This window comes from Hakea prostrata, chromosome 1 (genome assembly GCF_041222555.1).
Source record: "Hakea prostrata isolate BN-2017 chromosome 1, UWA_Hpros_2, whole genome shotgun sequence".
Classification (NCBI taxonomy): Eukaryota; Viridiplantae; Streptophyta; class Magnoliopsida; order Proteales; family Proteaceae; genus Hakea; species Hakea prostrata.
In genome coordinates this window covers 13,665,854-13,689,094 of record NC_142600.1, presented here as the reverse complement: position 1 = coordinate 13,689,094, position 23,241 = coordinate 13,665,854, and the positions used below count along the sequence as shown (strand labels likewise).

General features: G+C 39.3%; 2 protein-coding genes across 3 annotated transcripts in view; both read right to left on the bottom strand.

The window, feature by feature from the left end:
- TAF12 (TBP-associated factor 12) overlaps positions 1-23,241 on the bottom strand; it is a 38,909-nt gene that overhangs the window by 13,467 nt on the left and 2,201 nt on the right. The window contains exons 3-4 of one of the 2 annotated variants that reach the window (XM_089164505.1): positions 21,834-22,361; positions 13,096-13,170 (exon numbers count right to left, since the gene is read on the bottom strand). In XM_089164505.1, the coding sequence (XP_089020631.1) occupies positions 13,096-13,170; positions 21,834-22,361 (603 nt within the window). The remainder of the gene's footprint in view (positions 1-13,095; positions 13,171-21,833; positions 22,362-23,241) is intronic. The other variant, XM_089164506.1, reaches the window with a different exon arrangement.
- On the bottom strand, positions 7,793-9,567 carry LOC149027654 (uncharacterized). Its single transcript, XM_089152920.1, has 3 exons — positions 8,926-9,567; positions 8,019-8,718; positions 7,793-7,926 (listed from the first exon to the last, which is right to left on the bottom strand). The coding sequence occupies exons 1-3, from the start codon at positions 9,565-9,567 to the stop codon at positions 7,793-7,795; spliced, it is 1,476 nt and encodes a 491-aa protein (XP_089009046.1).

The following is a 23,241-nucleotide window of genomic DNA, read 5'->3' as shown; positions in this document are numbered from 1 at the left end:
CTATTAAGAACTCTAAGAGCATAACTCACATGGTGGAGCTTCCCGAACTGACACAACTCACATTCAAAACTAGATAAAGACTTAAAAATAGGGTCTAACTTCTTTCAACTTTTCAAGGACGGGTGACCAAGGCGACAACGAATTTAAAGAGGAGAAGCACCACCTGCACAGGCAACAGGGAACTCAGTATCCTCAAGCAAATACAACCCTTCTAACTCACGTCCTTTACCAACCGTCCTCTTCAGAACAAGACCCTTAAAAAAAAATACAAAAATCGAGTAGAAAGCATAGTTGTCAAGGCGTCACCTTGGCGTCCTGGCGGGTTTCTAGGGCCTGAGGCGATGGTCGCCTCAGGCAAAGTTCATAAGGCGGGCACCTCAGAGATGAGGCGTCTCCGAGTCGTCGATTCAGACAACTCGGTCGCCGTATTGCACTGGGCGATCACCTTATCGGGGGTTTAGAAATTGTAAATTATTTGATTCCAAATCAAAGGTGATATTTAATTTGAAACGTAGATTCTAATCGGAAAGAATCTAATGGGTGAGTTGTTATATAGGTGTTACATATTATTACACATTATCATTTGTAACATTAAATTAATTTATAAAAAAAAAAAAAAAAAAAAAGGAAAAACGAGATTATTGAAATCGATCGAAACTCAACGTCTCAACCCTAACCTCTCGCTCTCTGCTACTCTCCCTCTGCAACTCTCTTCATCTCCGACAGCGACCACCGGCGACACCAGTGACACCGGCAACAGCTAGCGTCATCACCGGCGACAGCCTTTGAAGGATTTGGACTCGTGCAACGCTCTTTCTTCTTCTTTCTACTGCAACTCCACCGTATCTCAGCCTTCTTCTTTCTTCTGCAACTCCTCCGGCGGTTGCAAGCTTGCAGCGAGTCACTCTGGACTCCATCTCAGGCCATGGTAAGTCGCCGAATACTCTTTTTTTTTCTTTCTTACTTCTGGTCACTCTACTCTTACTTCTGCTTCTTTCCCCCCTCATAGGCTCATACGAAGGCCACCGTAGTTGCAGCGGCGTCGGTCACCATCTCAAGCGACGGTATGTCGCCGGATTTGTTTTTTTTCCACCGATTGTTACAACTTGCTTTTTTTCTGGATTGGTTGTTGCATACTGCTTGGTGTATGACTGTATTATCATTGTATGTTGCTCTTTCTCTTTTTTTTCCCGCGATTTGCTCCCAAGCATGAATTTTTCAGAAGCTTGGTTGATGCACCATGTGCAAACCATTTGTTTTCAGCATAAAACAATTGAGATTGATGCTTTGTTTCCATCAACTTTGCTTCGATCAGTAAACCTTCTTCTGTGAGATCTTCTCATGGATTCAAAAATCACAGTTTATGACTGATTATGCCACAAACAGTAACAATACCCATTACCAGGGAGTGATCTACGTGAGGTTCCACCACCAAAGTTAATACATCATTTCCCAGTGAGACACCCTTGCATGATTGCTTCTGCTTTACTTGAAACCCAAAACAAAAACACAAATTAACTTCCAAATTAATTCATACCAACGTTTCTAAACATATATAATTTGATGATCACAATAGAAACTAACCTCTGCAACAGGCTCCCCTGGTTCACTCAATATCCTGTATTCTGAATTTCTGATTTGCTTGTGATGGATCCTTCTATTAACAACTGCATCGGCTGATCAGCTTCATCACCATGTACAGTAATTTTTTTAGTCATCATCTTCATCTTAAATTTTCTGATTTTTCAAAATAGAAGCTTGGTATCATTATCAATTTCATTATTGTTTTTAATTTTGGCTAATTATATGTGTATCATGTTTTTTTGTTGTAGATTTTACTAGTTATTTAAAATGATCTCAAGGCCCACAAGTGATAATCAAGCGGCTGCTCCTAGTCAGCCTATTCCTAGTGGGGGTGAAGCCTATGATCCCTCAAAAGACCCAAAGAGAAAGGCCAAGTCAAATGACCCGGGTGGAAATATGGGTATTGTCCAGATGTTGCTGATAGGAATACAGTCAGATGCAGTTTGTGCAACAAAAACTTTAAAGGAGGAATTAAAAGATTGAAGCAACATCTAGTGGGTGGATATGGGGATGTTGTGAAGTGCACCAAGACCACTGCGCAAATTGCCCAAGAGATGAATGCAGTGTTGGTGAAAAATAAAAAGAGGGTTGTTGTTACTGATTTGGATAATGAGGAGTATGATGACATTCAAATTGGAGAAGAACATCCTATTCCTGCCTCTAGGCCCTTTAGTGGAGGAACTACATTACCTAGTGTGGGGTCTGAGGTTGAGGTGTGCTCCAAGATACCAAGCTCTGGGACTACATCAAAGAAACTGAAAAGTGCCCTTAATATGGCACCAATAAGGGGTTCCATGGATATGCATATTAGATGCACTCCTGAAGAACTTGTGGAAGAAAGGAGGGCTAAGGTTGCTACTCAAACAACAATCTTGAATAGAATGAGATCTCCTGAAGAAAAGAAGCAAGTGGATAACCACATTGTTAATTGGATGTATCAGTGTGGCATTCCATTCAATGCAGTTAAAGCTAAAAGCTTTGAGGTGATGGTCGAGTCTATTGCACAATATGGTTCTAGGTATAAGCCCCCAAGTTACCATGAAGTCAGGGTGCCTTGGTTGAAGAGTGCAAAAGAAAGAACAATGGAGATGAGGTAGAAGTATGAAAAGTATTGGAGGAAGTATGGATGCACACTCATGTCTGATGGGTGGACTAACAAAAAGGGTAGGCATCTCATCAATTTTCTTGTCAATTGTCCAGAGGGAACATTCTTCCTTGGTTCTGTGGATGCATCTAGCCAAGTGCAAGATGCAAACATGCTCTTTCAGGTATTGGATAGCAAAGTTGAAGAAATTGGGGAAGAGCATGTACTTCAAGTGGTGACTGATAATGTCTCAAATTACAAAGCAGCAAGGGCATTATTAATGGAGAAGAGGACTATATTATATTGGACTCCTTGTGCAGCCCACTGCCTTGATTTGATGCTAGAGGACATTGGGAATTTGAAACAATATAAGAAAGTGATAATTCAGGGGAAGAGAATTACCACTTTCATTTATAGGCACACAAGATTGCTGGAGGCCTTGAGACAGAAGACAAATGACAGGGATCTTGTGAGGGCTACAGTGACTAGGTTTGCCACTTCATTATTGACATTGCAAAGCTTATTGAAACACAAGGATGATTTAAGGCACTTGTTCATTTCGAGAAGCCAGGAAAGAAAGTAGCTGAAACAACTTTTTCTACAGCATTTTGGCATGGTGTGGAGGATTGTATTAGAGCATCACAACCTCTTATGATTGTATTGAGGATTGTGGATGCTGATGAAAGACCCACATTGCCTGAAGTGTTTGTAGCCATGCAAGAGGCCAAGAAAAAAATAAAGGACAATTTTGAAGGCAAAGAAAGACTCTGGAAGAAAGTCATACAAATCATTGATAGGCGATGGGAGTGCCAGATGGAGAGACCTTTATATGGTGCAGCCTATTTCTTGAATCCTGGGAAGTTATACAACTTAGATGATGTAGATGATTATGAGTTGATCACTTCTCTCCAAACTTCTTTCAATGAAGTTGTTGGAAGACTAGTGCCTGATGCACATCAACAAGATAAGATATTGTCCCATGTAAGTGACTACAAGGAAGCTAGAGGTCCTTTCTCCACAGCTATGGCTATCAGACAACGTACAACTATGAGTCCTCGTAAGTTTTTACTTGTATATTTTATTTTTAGTTATACTTATTTGGTTTGTAACTCTACCTATTATGTTAATCTTTTTTTTTTTAATACTATAGTTACATGGTGGGATACACATGGAGGAATTGTTTTTGAGCTTACAAAGATTGCACGGAGGATACTAGGCCTTTGTTGTTCTTCCTCTGGTTGTGAACGGAATTGGAGCACATTTGAGTTTGTAAGTATTAAGTGATTCAAGTATTTAAAACACTTTTAAATTTAAATTTAGAAGAATGACTTGGGATTCTTTTCAATTGCTTATGAATTCAGATTCACACCAAGAAGAGGAATAGGCTAGAACATGAAAGGTTGAATGATCTAACTTTTGTTCAGTACAATCGCCGTCTTCAAGAAAGGTTCGATGAAAGGCGATTAAAGATTAGAAATTATGATCCACTACTCTTTGATGAGCTTGACTGGAGCAATGAGTGGATGGTTAATCAACCTGATGATTTAGTCCATCCTGAGGGTGATCTTACTTGGAGCACTGTTGATAGAGCTATAGGGGCATCTTCATCACTTGAGGGCCAAAATAAACTGAGGAGATGTCAACCAAGTGGATCAACATCTGGTGGAGTTAATATATGTTATTCACGTCGCAGGTCTTTGGAGAGGGTGGTTGAGGAAGAGGAACATGACTCTGAGTCTGATGGAGATATGGAAGAAGAGAAAGACTTGCATGATGATGAGAACATTGCAGATTATTTTGGTTTGAGGTCTACCTCTTTGGAGCAACAACAAGTTCAAGAAGATCTCCCACTTGCTACCAATTTACTTGATGATGATTATGACTAGCTGACTTATACTTTTCTATTGGGAATTTTGGATATGGATTGTGGATTTTTATTGGGAATTTTGGATATGGGTGTGTTGGTATATTTGGGATTTGGATTTTAGATTTTAGATATAAGTGGGATTGTTTGCTTAAATATTTAAAATTTTCTATTTAGATATAATATGCTTTGTTTCATTTTCTTCTTTTACTTGTGAGGATATTTGGCTATAGCTCAACAATGTAGAAGAGGTGGAGTTGTAGGTGATGGTGGAGGTGGAGCCATGGAGTTGTAGGTGGTGCTAGTGTTGGTGACATTTAATGAAGGTATGTTGTCTAGTGTTTATTTGTTTTGCTCATGCATCTATGTGTTTACTATTTAGTATTTAGTTACATTTTATCGTATCTTGATTCTTGTTAATGATAGTATAATACTTAAAATTTATTTAGGACCTACTATGTGTGGTTTGTAGTATGTTGGATGACTTGAGGTAGGCTAAATTGCTAATATTAGGTTTTTTTATTATATATAAGATATGTTTATAATGAATTAGTGTATGAGATGCACACTAAAACGCCTCGACCACCTCAAAAGCGCCTCGAAGGGCGCCTCATCGACTCATCGCCCCAACTAGCTAAAACCGCCTCGCCTCGCCTCATCGCCGTGACAACTATGGTAGAAAGTTATAGAATAGTTAAAAGTTTTGGTAAGCTTACCTACATACACGACATTAAACAGAAACTAGGAAGGTAGAGAATGGTTAGGTTGCACTACAGCGATGCCTTTAACTTTCGCTAAAGGCCCCATTCGCTAATGCGACAATGGAAGTAGACAAAGGTCAAGGATGAGAAACTACTTGGTACTCCAGACATATACTCAGAGGCCTAAAAATCTATAATCCAGGGATCAGAAGTAGCGGAGAGACAAGCAATCATATTACCTGACTAAAGGAAAGTAGTAGTGGAAGATGTAGCCTGTGAAATATAAAGTTGATTGCATCAACCAAGTTCTTCCTCTATCATGAATATCATCGTCCCCTCAGAAGTGTTAGACTATGGAGTATCTGTACTAGAAACTAAATTGGCATACTACTATTCCCCAGGTTTCCCATGTAACTTATAGCAAAACTTTTGAACATGACCTAGCTTACTTGACACACAGAAGCAGCTCCTTAACATAAAAAATAGTAAATTGTCTAATGGTTTGCTGCTGATCTCCTTGTCCCGTGCTACCACCACAACGACCTCTACAACCAAAATTACCACCACAACCTCCACCATTCCATGGTTGGTGTTATTATTTTCATTCTGTGACAAAAGGGTTGTAAGTGTCAATGGATGGTGTATCCTCAGAATTTTCACGTGCAACACGGAGAACACGAGCAAAAATATCGATGAGGGATGCAATAGTTTATCCTCCCGAAATCTGAGATTGAACTAAGTCATACTTTGGTCTAAGTCCACCAAGAAAACCCATAACCGCCAATTGCTCTTTTTGTTGTTGCATCTTTTTCACATCAGATGTAATGGGCAGCAAGGAACTCAAATCTGCATATGTTCATTTATAATCAGCAAAGTATTGGGTGATGGATCACCCCTTTCTCTCATATACGTAAGAATCTTGAGACAGCTCATAGATTTATACTAAGTTATTACACTCAGTATAAAACTTCTAAATATTCCCATTATTCTTTAATTCTATCAATTTGGGTTGTCAAATCAGCTATATGACTCTCCATAGAATTCAACTTTTGTCCAAAAATACGAGTATCAACTGTAATCCATGCAAAATCACTCTCAGGTGGATCTGTCAGGTGGGCCTATTGATCCCTACCAGTGAATGTAAGCTTTACAATCTTACACCACTACTGATAATTACTAACTCCATCAAGTTCCTTGTCAATAATTCTCATAGACGAGGAGAAAACAACCTCTATCTCAATCGAACTCTCTTCCTCATCAACCATTATCAAATAAGAAAATACAAGTTCAAGATGTGGTCAGAACCATAATTGTCACGGCGACGAGGCGATGCGAGGCGGTTTTAGCTAGTTGGGGCGATGAGTCGATGAGGCGCCCTCCGAGGCGCTTTTGAGGCAGTCGAGGCGTTTTAGTGTACATCTCATACATTAATTCATTATAAACATATCTTATATATAATAAAAAAAACTAATATTAGCCATTTAGCCTACCTCAAGTCATCCAACATACTACAAACCACACATAGTAGGTCCTAAATAAATTTCAAGTATCATACTATCATTAACAAGAATCAAGATACGATAAAATGTAACTAAATACTAAATAGTAAACACATAGATGCATGAGCAAAACAAATAAACACTAGACAACATACCTTCATTAAATGTCACCAACACTAGCACCACCTACAACTCCATGGCTCCACCTCCACCATCACCTACAACTCCACCTCTTCTACATTGTTGAGCTGTAGCCAAATATCCACACAAGTAAAAGAAGAAAATGAAACAAAGCATATTTTATCTAAATAGAAATTTTAAATATTTAAGCAAACAGTCCCACTTATATCTAAAATCTAAAATCCAAATCCCAAATATACCAACACACCCATATCCAAAATTCCCAATAAAAATCCACAATCCATATCCAAAATTCCCAACAGAAAAGTATCAGTCAGCTAGTCATAATCATCATCAAGTAAATTGGTAGCAAGTGGTAGATCTTCTTGAACTTGTTGTTGCTCCAAAGAGGTAGACCTCAAACCAAAATCATCTGCAATGTTCTTATCATCATGCAAATCTTCCTCTTCTTCCATGTCTCCATCAAACTCAGAGTCATGTTCCTCTTCCTCAACCACCCTCTCCAAAGACCTGCGACGTGAATAACATATATTAACTCCACCAGATGTTGATCCACTTGGTTGACATCTCCTCGGTCTATTTTGGCCCTCAAGTGATGAAGATGCCCATATAGTTCTATCAACAGTGCTCCAAGTAAGATCACCCTCAGGATGGACTAAATCATCAGGCTGATTAACCATCCACTCATTGCTCCAGTCAAGCTCATCAAGGAGTAGTGGATCATAATTTCTAATCTTTAATCGCCTTTCATCGAACCTTTCTTGAAGAAGGCGATTGTACTGAACAAAATCTAGATCATTCAACCTTTCATGTTCCAGCCTATTCCTCTTCTTGGTGTGAATCTGAATTCATAAGCAATTGAAAAGAATCCCAAGTCATTCTTCTAAATTTAAATTTAAAAGTGTTTTAAATACTTGAATCACTTAATACTTACAAACTCAAATGTGCTCCAATTCCGTTCACAACCAGAGGAAGAACAACAAAGGCCTAGTATCCTCCGTGCAATCTTTGTAAGCTCAAAAACAATTCCTCCATGTGTATCCCACCATGCAACTATAGTATTAAAAAAAAAAGATTAACATAATAGGTAGAGTTACAAACCAAATAAGTATAACTAAAAATAAAATATACAAGTAAAAACTTACGAGGACTCATAGTTGTATGCTGTCTGATAGCCATAGCTGTGGAGAAAGGACCTCTAGCTTCCTTGTAGTCACTTACATGGGACAATATCTTATCTTGTTGATGTGCATCAGGCACTAGTCTTCCAACAACTTCATTGAAAGAAGTTTGGAGAGAAGTGATCAACTCATAATCATCTACATCATCTAAGCTGTAAAACTTCCCAGGATTCAAAAAATAGGCTGCACCATATAGAGGTCTCTCCATCTGGCACTCCCATCGCCTATCAATGATTTGTATGACTTTCTTCCAGAGTTGTTCTTTGCCTCCAAAATTGTCCTTTATTTTTTTCTTGGCCTCTTGCATGGCTACAAACACTTCAGGCAGTGCGGGTCTTTCATCAGCATCCACAATCCTTAATACAATCATAAGAGGTTGTGATGCTCTAATACAATCCTCCACACCATGCCAAAATGCTGTAGAAAAAATTATTTCAACTACTTCCTTCCCTGCTTCTGTCTTGGACAAATTCCAATTTGTCCACTCCTCAGAAATGAATAAGTGCCTTAAATCATCCTTGTGTTTCAACAAGCTTTGCAATGTCAAGAATGAAGTAGCAAACCTAGTCACTGCAGCCCTCACAAGATCTCTGCAATTTGTCTTCTGTTTCAAGGCCTCCAGCAATCTTGTGTGCCTATAAATGAAAGTGGTAATTCTCTTCCCCTAAATTATCACTTTCTTATATTGTTTCAAATTCCCAATGTCCTCTAACATCAAATCAAGACAATGGGCTGCACAAAGAGTCAAGTATAATTTAGTCCTCTTCTCCATTAATAATGCCCCTGCTGCTTTGTAATTTGAGGCATTATCAGTCACCACTTGAAGTACAGCTCTTCCCCAATTTCTTCAATCAAAAATGTGGTTATCCACTCGCTTCTTTTCTTCAGGAGATCTCATTCTATTCAAGATTGTTGTTTGAGTAGCACCCTTAGCCCTCCTTTCTTCCACAAGTTCTTCAGGAGTGCATCTAACATGCATATCCATGGAACCCCTTACTGGTGCCTTATTAAGGGCACTTTTCAGTCTCTTTGATGCAGTCCCAGAGCTTGGTATCTTGGAGCACACCTCAACCTCAGACCCCACACTAGGTAATGTAGTTCCTCCACTAAAGGGCCTAGAGGCAGGAATAGGATGTTCTTCTCCAATTTGAATGTCATCATACTCCTCATTATCCAAATCAGTAACAACAGCCCTCTTTTTATTTTTCACCAACACTGCATTCATCTCTTGGGCAATTGCTGCAGTGGTCTTGGTGCACTTCACAACATCCCCATATCCACCCACTAGATGTTGCTTCAATCTTTTAATTCCTCCTTTAAAGTTTTTGTTGCACAAACTGCATCTGACTATATTCCTATCAGCAACATCTGGACAATACCCATATTTCCACCCTGGGTCATTTGACCTGGCCTTTCTCTTTGGGTCTTTTGAGGGATCATAGGATTCACCCCCACTAGGAATAGGCTGACTAGGAGCAGCCGCTTGATTATCACTTGAGGGCCTTGAGGTCATTTTAAATAACTAGTAAATATCTACAACAAAAACCATGAAACATACACATATAATCAGCCAAAATTAAAACAATAATAAAGTTGATAATGATACCGTTTAACCGTATAATTGTGATGCTGTACCATACCACACCACAATAAAAAATCATGTGCATTCATCTAATCATCTCACTTCATGATAAATTGATAATCAAGCTTCTAAATCGACTATCCAGAGAAAATGAATAAAAGAAATACACTGAAGCTAATAAACAACAATAATCAGTAGGCTAATCACAATTATGGTTGAATGCCATTTTATGAGAATACAATCACTGCTGAAACCTAACCTAGTGGTCCATCACATGATTCACATCAACTGATCTTAAAAAATATATTTCAAAAATTGCAAAGGGACCATTTAAATCTAAGAGAAACCTACAAAAACCTCCCTGAAGCTTATGCAAGGAAAGAATTCATCAGCTGTACCAAGTTGCTAAACTATCAGAAAAAACCAAACAACAAAAGAAATTCAGAGACACACGTACACCAGATAAGAAAAAAATCATTACAATGATACAATCAGGTAGATGAAACAGAGATGGAACAAATTCAACGAAGAAGAGTCATTACAAATAAAAAAAAATGCAGAGAACATCCAAATAGCAGCTCTAAACTATGCAATCAGGTGCAATTTGCAAGTCACAGACTCACAGAAATGGTGAACAAAGCTACGGACGACATACAACTAGTTTAACTATATAAGTATATAACATAGCTACAACGCAGGAAAAAAAAAAACATTTTGGTGACTTACCGTCGCCTGAGATGGTGACCAGAGTGACCAGAAGCTACTGCAAGTCTGCAAGTTGGTCGCTGACTCGTTGCAAGGCTACAATCGCAACAGTTGCAACAGTTGCAACAGTTCCAAAATGAATTTAGGAAAAAAAATTAATGATCAGTTGCAGAAGAGGGGGAAAAACATTTCGGCAACTTACCGTTGCCTGAGATGGTGACCAGAGTGACCAGAAGCTATGCAGTATGCAACTTGGTCGCTGACTCATTGCAAGGTTGCAATCGGCCAATCGCAACAGTTGCAAGATGGATTTAGGAAAAAAAATAAATGATTAGTTGCAGAAGGGGGAAAGAAAGAAAAAAAACATTTCGGCGACTTACCGTCGCCTGAGATGGAGACCAGAGTGACCGGAATCTACTGCAACTTGGTCGCTGACTCGCTGCAAGCCTGCAACTAAGATATGGTGGAGTTTTGGTTGATGAAAAAAAAAAATCAGAGATTCAGAGTCCAACCGAGAAGAGGGTTCTGGGGTCTGTCTCGTTTTACTCAAGCTCTAGAGAAATAATGAAGCAGGGTCGTAGTAAGCATCAGCTTCAAGCTACATAAATGGTCGATTTGATTTAGACTTCAGGAGCTTGCTGGGATGATGAGATGAGCACGTTGACGCTGAGGAAGATGGAGTTGTAGGGAAGACTTGGCTGTCGCCGGTGACGCTGGTTGTGACGCCGTGGTGTCGATGACGCCGGGGTTGTTCGGAGTTGGAGACGCCGAGAGTGTCGCCGGGGTTGTGTCGGAGTCGGAGACGAAGAGAGTAGCAGAGTGAGAGGGAGAGTAGCAGAGAGGAGTTAGGGCTTTGATTCGATCGAATGCTCGATTCGATCGACGAGTATCTCGTTTTTTCTTTTTTTTTGTTTAATTAATTTAATGTTATGATAATATGTAACACCTATATAACACTTCACCCCTTAGATTCTTTCTAATTGGAATCTACTTTTCAAATTATTTTTTACCTTTGATCTAGAATAAAATAAATTACAATTTTTAAAATTTAAAAAGCGGTCGCCTTGTGTAAGATAGCGTCCGAGTCGTCGGAGGCGACGCCTTATCTCTCGAGTCGAGCGCCTTATTGAGTAAGCCTGAGGCGACACTCGCCTCAGGCCCTTCGATTCCGCCCTGACACCTTGACAACTATGGTCGAACAACAACAACAACAACAACAACAACAACAAGTAAATGGGGTCTGCTACATGGATTCTTGCCTTCCAATAAGCTCTGTGTAAGGTCATACTAGATATAAGGCCTAAGCTATGCATATCCTTTCTCACCATTTATCTTAAGATCATCTTAGGTCTACCCCTAGCGCTTCTAATTCCTTCAACTTGGAATAAATCAGTTCTCCATACAGGGGCATTTATAGGTCTCCGTTGAACGTGGCCGTGCCACCTCAAACGACTTTCTTGAAGCTTATCACTTACCAAAGCTACTCCCGGACCAGTTCTAATATGATTATTATTTATCTTGTCCTTCCTAGCAAGATGTGATCAAAAACATTACCAAAAAAATCAGAATTAGATTTGAAAAATACCCGTCGTCAAAAACAGCTAGAACAACTACCAAGTCAAGCAACAACCAAAAATCGATCTCCTTCTAAGATTTACAATATCATCCATCAGTCAGCATCATCAAATACTCCAGAAGCAGAAACAAAAACAAAAACAAAAACAAAAAAAACAGACAAGGGTCCAGGGGTGGAAAATCACCCCTTCTGCTGAAGTCATACCTTATGGATAGATAAATAGGAACCTCGGCTTGACCAGCAGAAGAAAGAGAATGAAAAGAAGACTGCAAAAACAAAAATCTGTTACAGGATTGACCAGTATCAAGAGGGCTCTCATACCATGTCAATCGAATGGCCAAAAGAAGAGCAGAAGAGGAGGAGCAGCAGCCAAAGAGAGGCTGTATTGTATTGCATTTAGGTGGATACAAGGCGGACTTATATAGGTTCAAAAATAAAATACATAAACGAGGCCAGGAGAGATCCCAAGGGATCTCAAGCTGGCACTAGCCAGCACCAGCACTGTTGGATCTTGGGAATATTCTCTAACAATTATTAATCTCATGTCTAATTACTTAAACGATTTATGCTTTAATTTTTCAGTTCTTAATACTTAATAAAGTTGTTTTACAGTTTACACCTATACTCTACTTTTCTGTTCTAAATATTGTGCAGAACATCCTAGGGTAGATATCATCTACATCATAGACTACCAACATAGGTCTAAAATCAGAGTAGCAACTTAGCTTCACACTAAACCAAAAAATTAAATTCCATTCTTCTTAGAAGCTTTTAAATAGGGTGGACAATCAAGTCTTAGAATCTATCATGGCCACTGAAACTCAGCACTAAGTCAACATGAAAAAGAAAAAACACACCAACTGGGCCAAGACCTTACTGAGATCTCACAAGAACTTAATGGCCTGGCAAAAACAGAGACTCAAAACAATGGTAATAAATTGCTATGAACTAGTCAAGAAACAAGCTCAAAAGCCTTCACACAACCAAGAAGTGCAATGTTCCAGATCAAGCAAATAGACAAATATCATGCTGAAGAAACTTAATTAGGCCATCCTTTACATAACAGAACTAAAATTAAATGGATTAAATCATCTAAATAAAATATACCCAAAGCAAAACTAATATCAGCTAAAATGAAATAAGATTACCGGGGGGGAGAAGCAAAAAATACAACTTACACTATCAACAAATTCATCCGCAATCTCCACAAGCATGTCTTCAACTTCAGGATCAAACCTTTCAGAAGGATCAATCTGTCCAAGAAGCATATACCAACAAATTGGATTGAAACTTGAAACAATTATACATGCATATGTGTGCATATTTGATGCCTATAACTTGACAATGGTTCTTCATATTCACACCTTACCTGCCATATCTGATGACGGAGGGATTACTCATCTAAACACAACACAAAGCAGATCCCAGAAGAAAGAAGACAAAGAAAAGATTATCCCTGAATTTCGCTTTGGCCTTGTTTGGTTCAGCCTGTTTCAAAGTTCAAACCAACCCAGCGGTTCAAGGATGGTTCTAGGAGCTAGGAGTCATCAGAAGCAGTTAGGAATATTCTACACAGCTAGTGGTCCTAGTCTCCTAGATTTTAAGGGATCAGATGTACATACATTCCTGGGTTAGTAATGGAGTTATTAGCTCTTATATTTTATTTTTATTTAGTTGTACAGTAACGCTGGGATACGTCCATCCTTTTCAACTCAGTTTTCTCATTGAGCTAGGATGTATGGAAGACTAGATACTCCAAGAAGGCCTGTGCATGAAATAAGTAGCTTATCATGCTTACTTCAAGAGCTCAAGTCAACTTAGAATTCCTCCTCTTAGGATGGTCATTGGAAGGAGAACTGATCATCTTCACTTTCTGATTTTCTTTTAGTCCTATAAATAATTGCAAGGCTTAACAGCGCCACAGCAATTTGACAAATTGACTTTGGCTTCAGCACTGAAAAAACTAGGTGACTCAGAATGATTTTGTTGTGGTGATTCAGCTAGTAGCTGGCTGTGTGATGTGAACCCAATTCTAGGGTTAAAGTTTATAAAATAATTTCCCTAGAATTAAGGAGTCACCCAGAATCTTCCAGGAAATAATTGTAAAATATTACGGGACGCCTATGGGCATCCAAGAAAGTTGTGGGAAGATCTTAGAAATGATATGGTTTGTTCAGATTTAGATGGGAATTGGAGAGGAAAGACAAGGAAACAAAATTGGGATCCTAAGGGTTGGTAGGGTTTTAACAAAATCTATATGGGAAGGGTTTTGGGTAGGATTTGATTCAGCAAAACTAAATGGGATGGTACAGAAGGTTTAGGGATGATGAAAAGGGGATGGGGATAAAAAGAAGGGGAAGTCTCCTGGTAAGTTCTTGGGCAATCTTTCTTGACCATTCTTTTCTTCTCTTCTTTCTTTCTTTCTTCCTTTTTTTTTTTTTTTTTTTTTTCTGTTATTCTGTTTTCTTTCCTGCTTTTCTTTTCTGTCGCAAGAAATAAAGGACAGAGAGAGAGGGCCGAAAGAAGAAGGAGAAAGGGGAGGGCCGGAGGGGTATCACAGGTGTAAGGGAGGATGGGGTTGCTGCCTAGAGGCATCAAAGGGGTGGGGACTGGGGAAGGGTTCTAGGGTGGTTGTAGGGGTGAGGGAGGGGGCTGGGATTATCGTGGGGACCTGGATGATTGCTGCCAAGCTGTGGCAGCAAGGGGGAGTGATATGAACACAAAGACCCCCTGGCTGAATTCACAAGTGGGCCCCTCCGAATGGCTCCAAAAAACCTCCATGAGCTGGCAGAACCCTTAATGAGGGGTTATTTTGGGTATTTTAGTCCTTAATTACCTCTGAATTTAATTTAGGAAATTTTTCAAAATTTCGTTGAGTCAAATTTGGATTTGTCTAGAGTATTTTATTTTTGAGTTAGAGTTGTTTATGAAGGAGTTCTAGTCAGTAGTTTAGATAAGATAAGATTCCTTATCTTATTTGTTAGTAGTTTTGGATAACAGTCAAGTTCTATATGTAATGAGACCCTATCAATAAGGAGATCCCAGTTGGAATTAGAGCCTATTATTTTAGACTATAAATAGCCTCTTCATGCATTGTTATTTTAGAATTTGATGAATTAAATTTTTTAGTGTTTAATTGCCTATGTGATTGGCAAGGTTCCTAAGAGGGGGACCTTGCGGTTGTATCTAAGAGAGCTCTTAAGTTGATTCCCAGCATTCAAAAAGGCACAAATTCAAGTTTAGAAAGTTAAATCAACAAGTCCAGCTATTTTCTTTAAGTTTTCAACAATCCAAGTAAGCCACAGCCCATTCCCCCATCTCCTTCCACTCCACACAAGCCCCTCCTCCACCTCCCCCTGTCTTGCACAACCTTCCCCAACCCTCCCCTTTTGTTGACCTAGGAAACCATCCCCACCCCATCGCAACTCACCTCTGCCCCTTCCACTTCAATTTCCTGCAACTCCAGGCCCTCCTACAAGCCACCATGACCCTCTCTCTTTCCCTTTCTTCCCCACGGCACCCATATCCCACTTCCATTAGGAAACCCCGATTCCCTGCTCTGTTTAAGTCCTTTTCCCCTCCATTAGGATCATATAACCCTCTAGGCCCCATCCCTCTGGATTTTAAAAATTCCAGCACTTTCACCTTCTTCAAGTATATCTGAAGAACTTTGAGAAATTATAGAAAAACCCTAAGACACCCATATCTCACAGCCCCTACTACTCTGAAACAATTCCTGAACTGCAGAATGATAAAAACATTAGTTCTGAAGTGCAGGACAGCAACCCATTCCCAACCCTAACCGTAGCCAAATCAGTCCGAGCCCTAATTCTGAGATTTGAGTTCAAAATTCAAATCTGAACTTCAATCTTCAGATGAATTTAGATCTGAAATTCATCTTCAGTAGGTATAAATTGCTTTAGAAACACTAAAACCCCTCTACCTTTGCTGGGATTTCCTGGGCAGCCACAAATCTAGGAAAACTACAGCTTTACCCTTAACCCTAGATCTGTGGTTTCACCAGGGAGGGGCCCATCTGGTTGCGCAAAACAGGAAGGGTTGCGGAGGGGACTTGCGATGGCAGGGGCAGGGGAGGATGGGAGACGGTGATGTACCACGGACCTAGGGTTAAGGGTGAAACTAAAATTTCCCTAGATTTGTGGTTGCCTAGGAAATTCCAGAAAAAGGTAAAGGGATCTTTAGGGCTTTTTAAAGCAACTCAAGCCTGATGAGAATGAAATTTAGATCTGCATTCTATTGGATGTCGAAACTCAGATTTGAAATTTGAATTTTAGGGCAAACTAGGGTTTTGGCTAGGGTTGGGATGGGGGCTAAGCTTGCTGTACTGCATATCAGACTTGACTATGTAGCTAATCAACAAGTAAGAAGTTGTTTCAGAGAAGGAGAGACTCAGGTTTTAGCAATTAAAGTTTTTTTGAAATTCATCAAAATTCTGCAAATCACTTAAGGAAGATGAAATGCAGGAAAGTCTAAACTCCAGAAAAGAAAGTTATTTTAAAGAAACTAAGAGTAGGGATGGTGCCTACAGGTTCCTGCGATTCTAATCGTGGGAGTAGGGTGGGTTTAAGGGCTGGGATTTGGGATTTCCTAATGAGACTAGGATATGCTGTCGTGGGGTAGAAGGGAGGGGTGGGAGACCTACAGCTGCTAGGATACATGGGGGAAGGGGCTGGGGAGGTTGTGGGGACTAATAATGGTAAAGTCGTCTTTGAGAGAGAAGCTTCTGTGGCACCCTCCAGCAGTTCTCAAGGTTGCACTCTATGGTTTTCCCCCATTTTTAGATTTCTGTTTTTCTAAGTTATCTCTATAAATATGGAACAGTCTTTTTAATTCTTTATGTTCTCTCTTACGGCAGGAGAAGATCATTGCCTGCGTAAGAATTTGTTATCTGCGATTCAGCACTCACTGGTGGGGACTAGGGGAAAGGTTTAAGGGAATCGTGGGACCTAGGGGATGCTGCTGATTTGAGGCAGCAACAAAGCAGGGGCTAGGGGAAGGGTGCGCAAGTCAGGGGAGGGGAAAAGAAGGCTGCGAACAAGGGGGGAAGGTGGGGGTGGGCTGCTGTACTTACTGGTTTGCTTGGAGATTGAATGCATGGCTGTTGGAATGCTGTTGTGATGGGATTAGCCGCTGAGGAGATGAATGCTTGCTGGTAATTGATTGAAGACTGAATGCTTCAAAAGCTAGAAGCTCAATAAACAACCGCAGGGTCCCCCTCTTAGGAATCCTGCTACCTCTTGGCAAAAACACTCACTTCATTAATCAATCCAAGCCAACAATAAGATTACATCAAAAGGCTATTTATAGCCTAAAATAACAGACTTTGACTCCAATTGGAATCTCCTTACTCATAGGATCTCATTACATATTGGACTAGATTCTTATCCAAATGGACCAAACACTTAAAAGGGGAATCAAATTACTACGAGATTACAACCCTTAGATTGGAATCTCTCTAACACATTGTAAGTTATCCTTTTAAGCACATGCTAATTAGATAACTTAAGAGTTAAGACTAAAGCAACCAACTTTAATTAAAAATGGACTCTTAAGCAAAACCAAACCTGACTCAATTGGACTCAACAGTTATTCTGGAAAATCCTCTAATTAATTTTAGAGATAAATTAAGGTCTAAAATGCCCAAAAAACCACTCTAAAGAGGTTTTGCCAACTTAGGGTGGCTTCTTGGAGCCATCCTAGGGCCCCACTTGAGTTTTCGGCCAGAAGGTCCTTGTGTTCACATCAGAGGGACTTGCGATGGCAGGGGCAGGGAAGGGAGGGGCTGGAAAGGAGGGCAATGGGTGTAGAAAGGGAAAGTTGGTGATGGGGACCTGCCGTACTCACTTGGGGTCGCTATAGTTCTTGAAGAAGATTGTTGTAACTGGAAGAAGGATGCTAGACTTGAATAATGATGCTAATCTATGACAAAGAACTTAATTAAAATCTGTTGTGGCCCCCTCAAACACGAACCACGGTCCTCAACTCAATACTCTTTAATCACATAATCAGACTTTAACTTACAAAGAAAGAGTAACCCTTAATTTATAGCCTACTAAAAGAACTCAACACTAAGTGGGATTCCTTTACAGATTAGGACCCCACCAAAATAATCACATCCATTAAACTGAAAGTTAAAAGATTTAAGGGTCCCTAATGGACACATGCTGAAATAGAAGTCTAAATAACTTAAAACTGTAATAAGCACATGCTAAATTCTACTTAATTAAAACTCTAATTGGCTCATGTGTGAGAGTATAAAGGAACTAAGGACTCAACCACCAACTCAAATCAAGACTTCTTAACCAAACTGGACTCTAGAATTGAACTGGAATAAAATTCCAGAAACTAAATAGGGCAGAAAATGCAAAAATACCCCTCCTGGAGGGTTCGGCCAGCCTAGAGAAGCTTCTTAGGAGCATCTTGTGAGCCCCACTTAGGGTTTCGGCCAACGGGCAATTTTGTGTTCACATCACTGTGATTTTGGAAATGCATATCCCACCAATCTTCTTCATCTTGTTTTTCTGTCAAATCAGGTAGTTTCCAATTTCTTTTCAGTTTTAAAACCCTCATAATATAATCACAAGCTCAAGCTTTAAGTCATTCTCCTGATCAATACATTGATTACAACCATAAAAATAATAAAAGAAACAAACTTCAAAGAACCAACAATCTTAAACAATTTAAGGTTAGCTAAAACTGCTTCATATCATTCCAAGATTTAGGAAAAACAAAATCTGCTTCGATCAAATAAATAATAAACCAAACATATACTAGACTAAAACACCACCATTTGGACCCGTTCTCAATTTGGGTTCGCAAGACATAAACGGCTTTCAGTCGTTGATGTCATGCAAAAGTTGGGTTGGTCCAAAGCTGTGTGACTTCAGGTACTTCACTACTTCCTAATATCTACATTTCCAGTTTATTCTCTTTAATACAAGTTCCGTTATTGTTCCTCAATTTCAAATCATTACCAATCAGTATCTTAAACCTATTTTTTTTATGAGAAAGAAAAGATCTATTAAAAAACTGCAAACATCCTACAGACCCAAGATGTACCGTATACCACTTTAACGGACTGTTGACTGAAGCCCAAATACCTAGCCATCTAATTCAGACTTCTTTCAGAGTTCAAGGTTTCAATGTGATAGGGATTTAGCAAAGCTTCACAAGTTTTTTTGTTCTTGAACTTGTAAACGTTATTAGTCCAATCGGATTATTACCTAGTTTGTTTTCTCTGACAATGTTTGGGTTCCTACCACCAGTAATTCTGGTTTCCTAAGGGATATCCGAATTACTATACATTAGGTGATACAGAATCCATCATATTCGCATGCATACATAGGCACACAAATGTGTGCAACTTAATTTTTTTTTTTTTTTTAATTTGTTCATGGCATTGATGGCAGAGCAGACCACTGACAAGACTACAGCCATAGCCCTACAAAAAACCAAGCCCATGGTCTGAGTGCTATCTGGTCCACTATAAGTAAAAACCAGAACCATGGGGTGATTGATGTAGATTCTAGTTCAATCTTTTTTCTTCTTCCCCCCCCCCCCCGGGAAGGCGGGGTAGAGGGATGAATCAACTCTATTTTGATCCTTTAAAAGATACCAGTTAGAAGTTAGAACTAATTGTATGATATCACTTTCTTATCTTACAAGGTAACCACTACATGCATGGTCATCTTCTATTTATTTTCTATTTTCCCTTCCTAGAGTTGCTACAAACATCCAGGTAATATAAAAGCCTTAGAGCTACTATTTGAATGGTTAAAAGAAGTTTGATATGATATTGTTTACTGCAAGATGCACTTGAGTGATGAGATACCCTAGTGGTTAACAAAAGACTGACCAAGGCCTTAGGTGAATTAACTCTATTTTGATCCTTTAGAAGATAATGCTTAGAAGTTAGAACTAATTGTATAATATCAGTTTCTTATCTTACAAGGTATCCACTGCATGCATGATGCATGAACATCTTCTATTTATTTCTATTTTCCCTTCCTAGAGTTGCTACAAGCATCCAGGTAATATAAAAGCCTTAATAGCTACTGTTTGAATGGTTAAAATAACTTTGGCATGATATTGTTTGCTGTGAGATGCACTTGAGTGGTGAGATACCCTAGTGGCTAGTGAAAGACTGACCAAGGACTTAGGTGAGTGGTCCTGGTCATATCCGCCTTTCCTTCCTCCCATCTTCCTTTTCTACTCGGTTTCTGTTATCCATTACCGCTGGAAGAGCTTGACCAGTGAAGCAGTGGTTCCTCCAGTGCTGGCTGCTGTTCAACAAAATGAAGAAATACTCAAATCTCCAAAGAATATCGACCATAAGTGTTTATCCCAACCTGCTGCACTGATCCATTGGTGCTCTACAGCAGCAATCCAAGTCCTTCTAAACTCAAGTTGCAGCTGACAGATCGATTGCTCACTTTGAGAGTGTGGTTCGCTCACTGGGTTCTCCCATGAATAGTACTCTCAGCTACAGCGGGTGGCTGGATTGTCCTGTGGTCTATAAATTGCTAACTTTTTACTTTTCAATTTCATTCATGGGTGGTTGAACCACATTCTAGCCATCAGACTTTGGTGATTCTATTATATGTTAGGTAACATATCACCCCTTCCATAGATTTAGGTCCCATTCAAGCCCCAATACTGTGGCTAATTAGCTACTTTTCTTGCAGTCACACAGTAGTCGATAATCCTACCTGTGGGCTGGGATTTCATTGTGGGCTAACCCTACTTTATCGCCCCCAAAACGTTTTTCTTTCCTTTGACTCCCCTTTTTCTCACACCTACACAAATCAACAGCCTATGTCCTTAATCCTATTTTGGCCAATTATTTTCTACTTTCTACCCCTAAGGTAAGCCTTTTCCCTAACATTTCTCCCGGAAATGTCTTCAGCATTTTCTATTTTTATACCTTCTTGATCTGGCTATATCAACCATCAGATTAAAATCGTCTTTCACCCACAACAACACAAGCCTTACCCTAACTAAATAAGGTTGCATGCATGAATCCCCGGCCTACATATCAGATCTATTCAAGACCATGCTGGGTACAAGGCCTAAGAATACAAACTATATAAAAATAATAAAAGAATACAAACTATATAAAAATAATAAAAGAATACAAACTATATAAAAATAATAAAAGAATACAAACTTCAATAAGAAACAATTAAACTAGGACTTGTAACAATTTAAAACTAATGAAATTATTCCTAAATATCCTACCCTAAGAAGTCAATAAAAAATAAAATAGAAACCCAAATATCTACTAAAATCTCTCATGCAAAACAGCATCCTTCTCTCCGCCATTCTCCTACTTCATTTCCTCCTTGTGAATTGGCGTTGGTCCGGCTAAGCCTGGAGAATATTGTCCTATTTTTTAAAGTTCATGTCACTGCAGGGTGAACAATAGCCAACAGTACTTCCTTTCACCAAAGATCTTCAATTTTGATTGGAAGCTAGCTGGCTGTGGACCCATAAGATCTGCCATTCTCTCCTGCAAATCAGCAAACCCTTAGCTGATAATACTACATCTTGTTGACAGTTAAATTCCCAAAAAATAAGTTGACTAGGGCAGAAGTAGGGCCCAGATAAGATGATCCAGTGGATTAAATTAAATCCAGAATATAGGCTGGAAAAAAATTCATGCAATTGGGCTTCCATCATGTTGTATAACATTCAACTCCAAATATATAAGAGCTATTTGTACATCCCAAAAGAAACTGTTGTGGCATTACTGCCATGCCATGCCATGCCTATTTTCTACAATGGCAAATTGGCAAACCCAACTAGCACATCACATATTTACATTTATCTAAACAACTACAGATCATGAGCCAGCATCTGCACCAGAAAATAAGAAGCAAAGTCAAAGATTGCTGACCTGAGAGACCAGCTCACGTATGCTTCTCTTACCGAGGATCTGATCACCACACTCACCAGCATCTGCATTGGCTGCTACATTCTGGGGCCCTGACTGGGCATTTGTAGGTTGCACTGTTGTAAGAGCAGGTGTTTTCTGGTGTCCTAATCCTTGTCCCCGAGGGAGCTGATATTGATGAGGCAAAGACTGAGCCCTTGGTGGTGGATATTGTTGTACATGATGCTCTTGTGACTGAGGTGATGGTGATGGTTGCTGCTGCTGCTGGGTAGATTGCATATGTTGTTGGTGGGAAGCCATTGCTAAAGGTTGCTGCTGCTGTTGAGGAATGTGAGATCTTTGCTGCAAAGATTGTGGCTTCATCTGTGGTCTGTATGAAGGGACTGGTAAGGATGAATGTGTTTGTTTCCCCTGTTGGCCAGCTGACATCCATGGTTGTGAAGGATTTTGGGAATTTTGTGATGTGCCCGGTGAAGAAGCACCAGGAGAACCCATAGAAGAGACTCTTAGTAGACTATGGCCTTGAATCTTCTGCAAGCAGAATACCAATAAAATATAATAATAACTTGTTAAAATGGAAGAGTCAATACAAGCATAATCAAGCTAAGATAGAAAGGAATAAATTAAAACAACAAAAAACCCAGGTCAAAGCATAACTGCACATGGAACACGTGTTTCTTTACAAATTTTGGATCGAGCAAGCAATGCACCTTCACTATCAACTTCTGTTTAATCACATTCCCTTAAAAGAGGGTATCAAGTTGACTTGTATATCTATGATTTCATCTTCTCTTCTATTTTCTTGTATAACTCTACAATTGGTTCAGACTATCGGATACATTACTTGGACCAACCAAGACCTGGATGGAGATGAACTAGGTCCAGTTTGAGTATTTGGATCTAGTAAGATATTTGAAGTTACTTTATTTAGGTAAAATAATTTAGTTACTTTTAGAAAGTTGGATATGTTTCCAAGTATTAGAGTTGGTTTGGAACCTTGAGAGGTTATCTCCTTGTCAAAGTTTGTTTCCAGGTACACTATTAGTTAGATTTACTAGGCTTTTATTAGTTGCATTTTCTTCCTTTGAATAGCTAGTATTAGGATGAAATTTCAGATTAGAGATTTTGAGATCCTGAATGACTATGTATGCATGAGGCCCCTGCTTCCTCCCTAATGTAGCAAAACAAGATCTTGTCACAGAGAATGAATTTCAGATTTGGAAGGTTATCTATAGCAAAAACACAAACAAAGACCTTGAGTGATACCTTAGGAGTAACTTTATGACAACATTATGATAAGTAGGGATAGAATTGCAAACACACAGTAGAGGCAGATATGTAGACCAGAATTGGAATATAATGAACTAAAGATTATCAAGTAGAGATGAGCAAAGGTACCATGGAATTTTGA

Excerpts from the sequence above, each read along its gene's own strand:
- LOC149027654 (XM_089152920.1), bottom strand. The coding sequence starts at position 9,567 with ATGACCTCAAGGCCCTCAAGTGATAATCAAGCGGCTGCTCCTAGTCAG. Across the intron at positions 8,719-8,925 it reads CTCCTGAAGAAAAGAAGCGA|GGGAAGAGAATTACCACTTT; the intron begins GTGGATAACCAC and ends GTGATAATTTAG. Across the intron at positions 7,927-8,018 it reads GCATACAACTATGAGTCCTC|TTGCATGGTGGGATACACAT; the intron begins GTAAGTTTTTAC and ends TTAATACTATAG.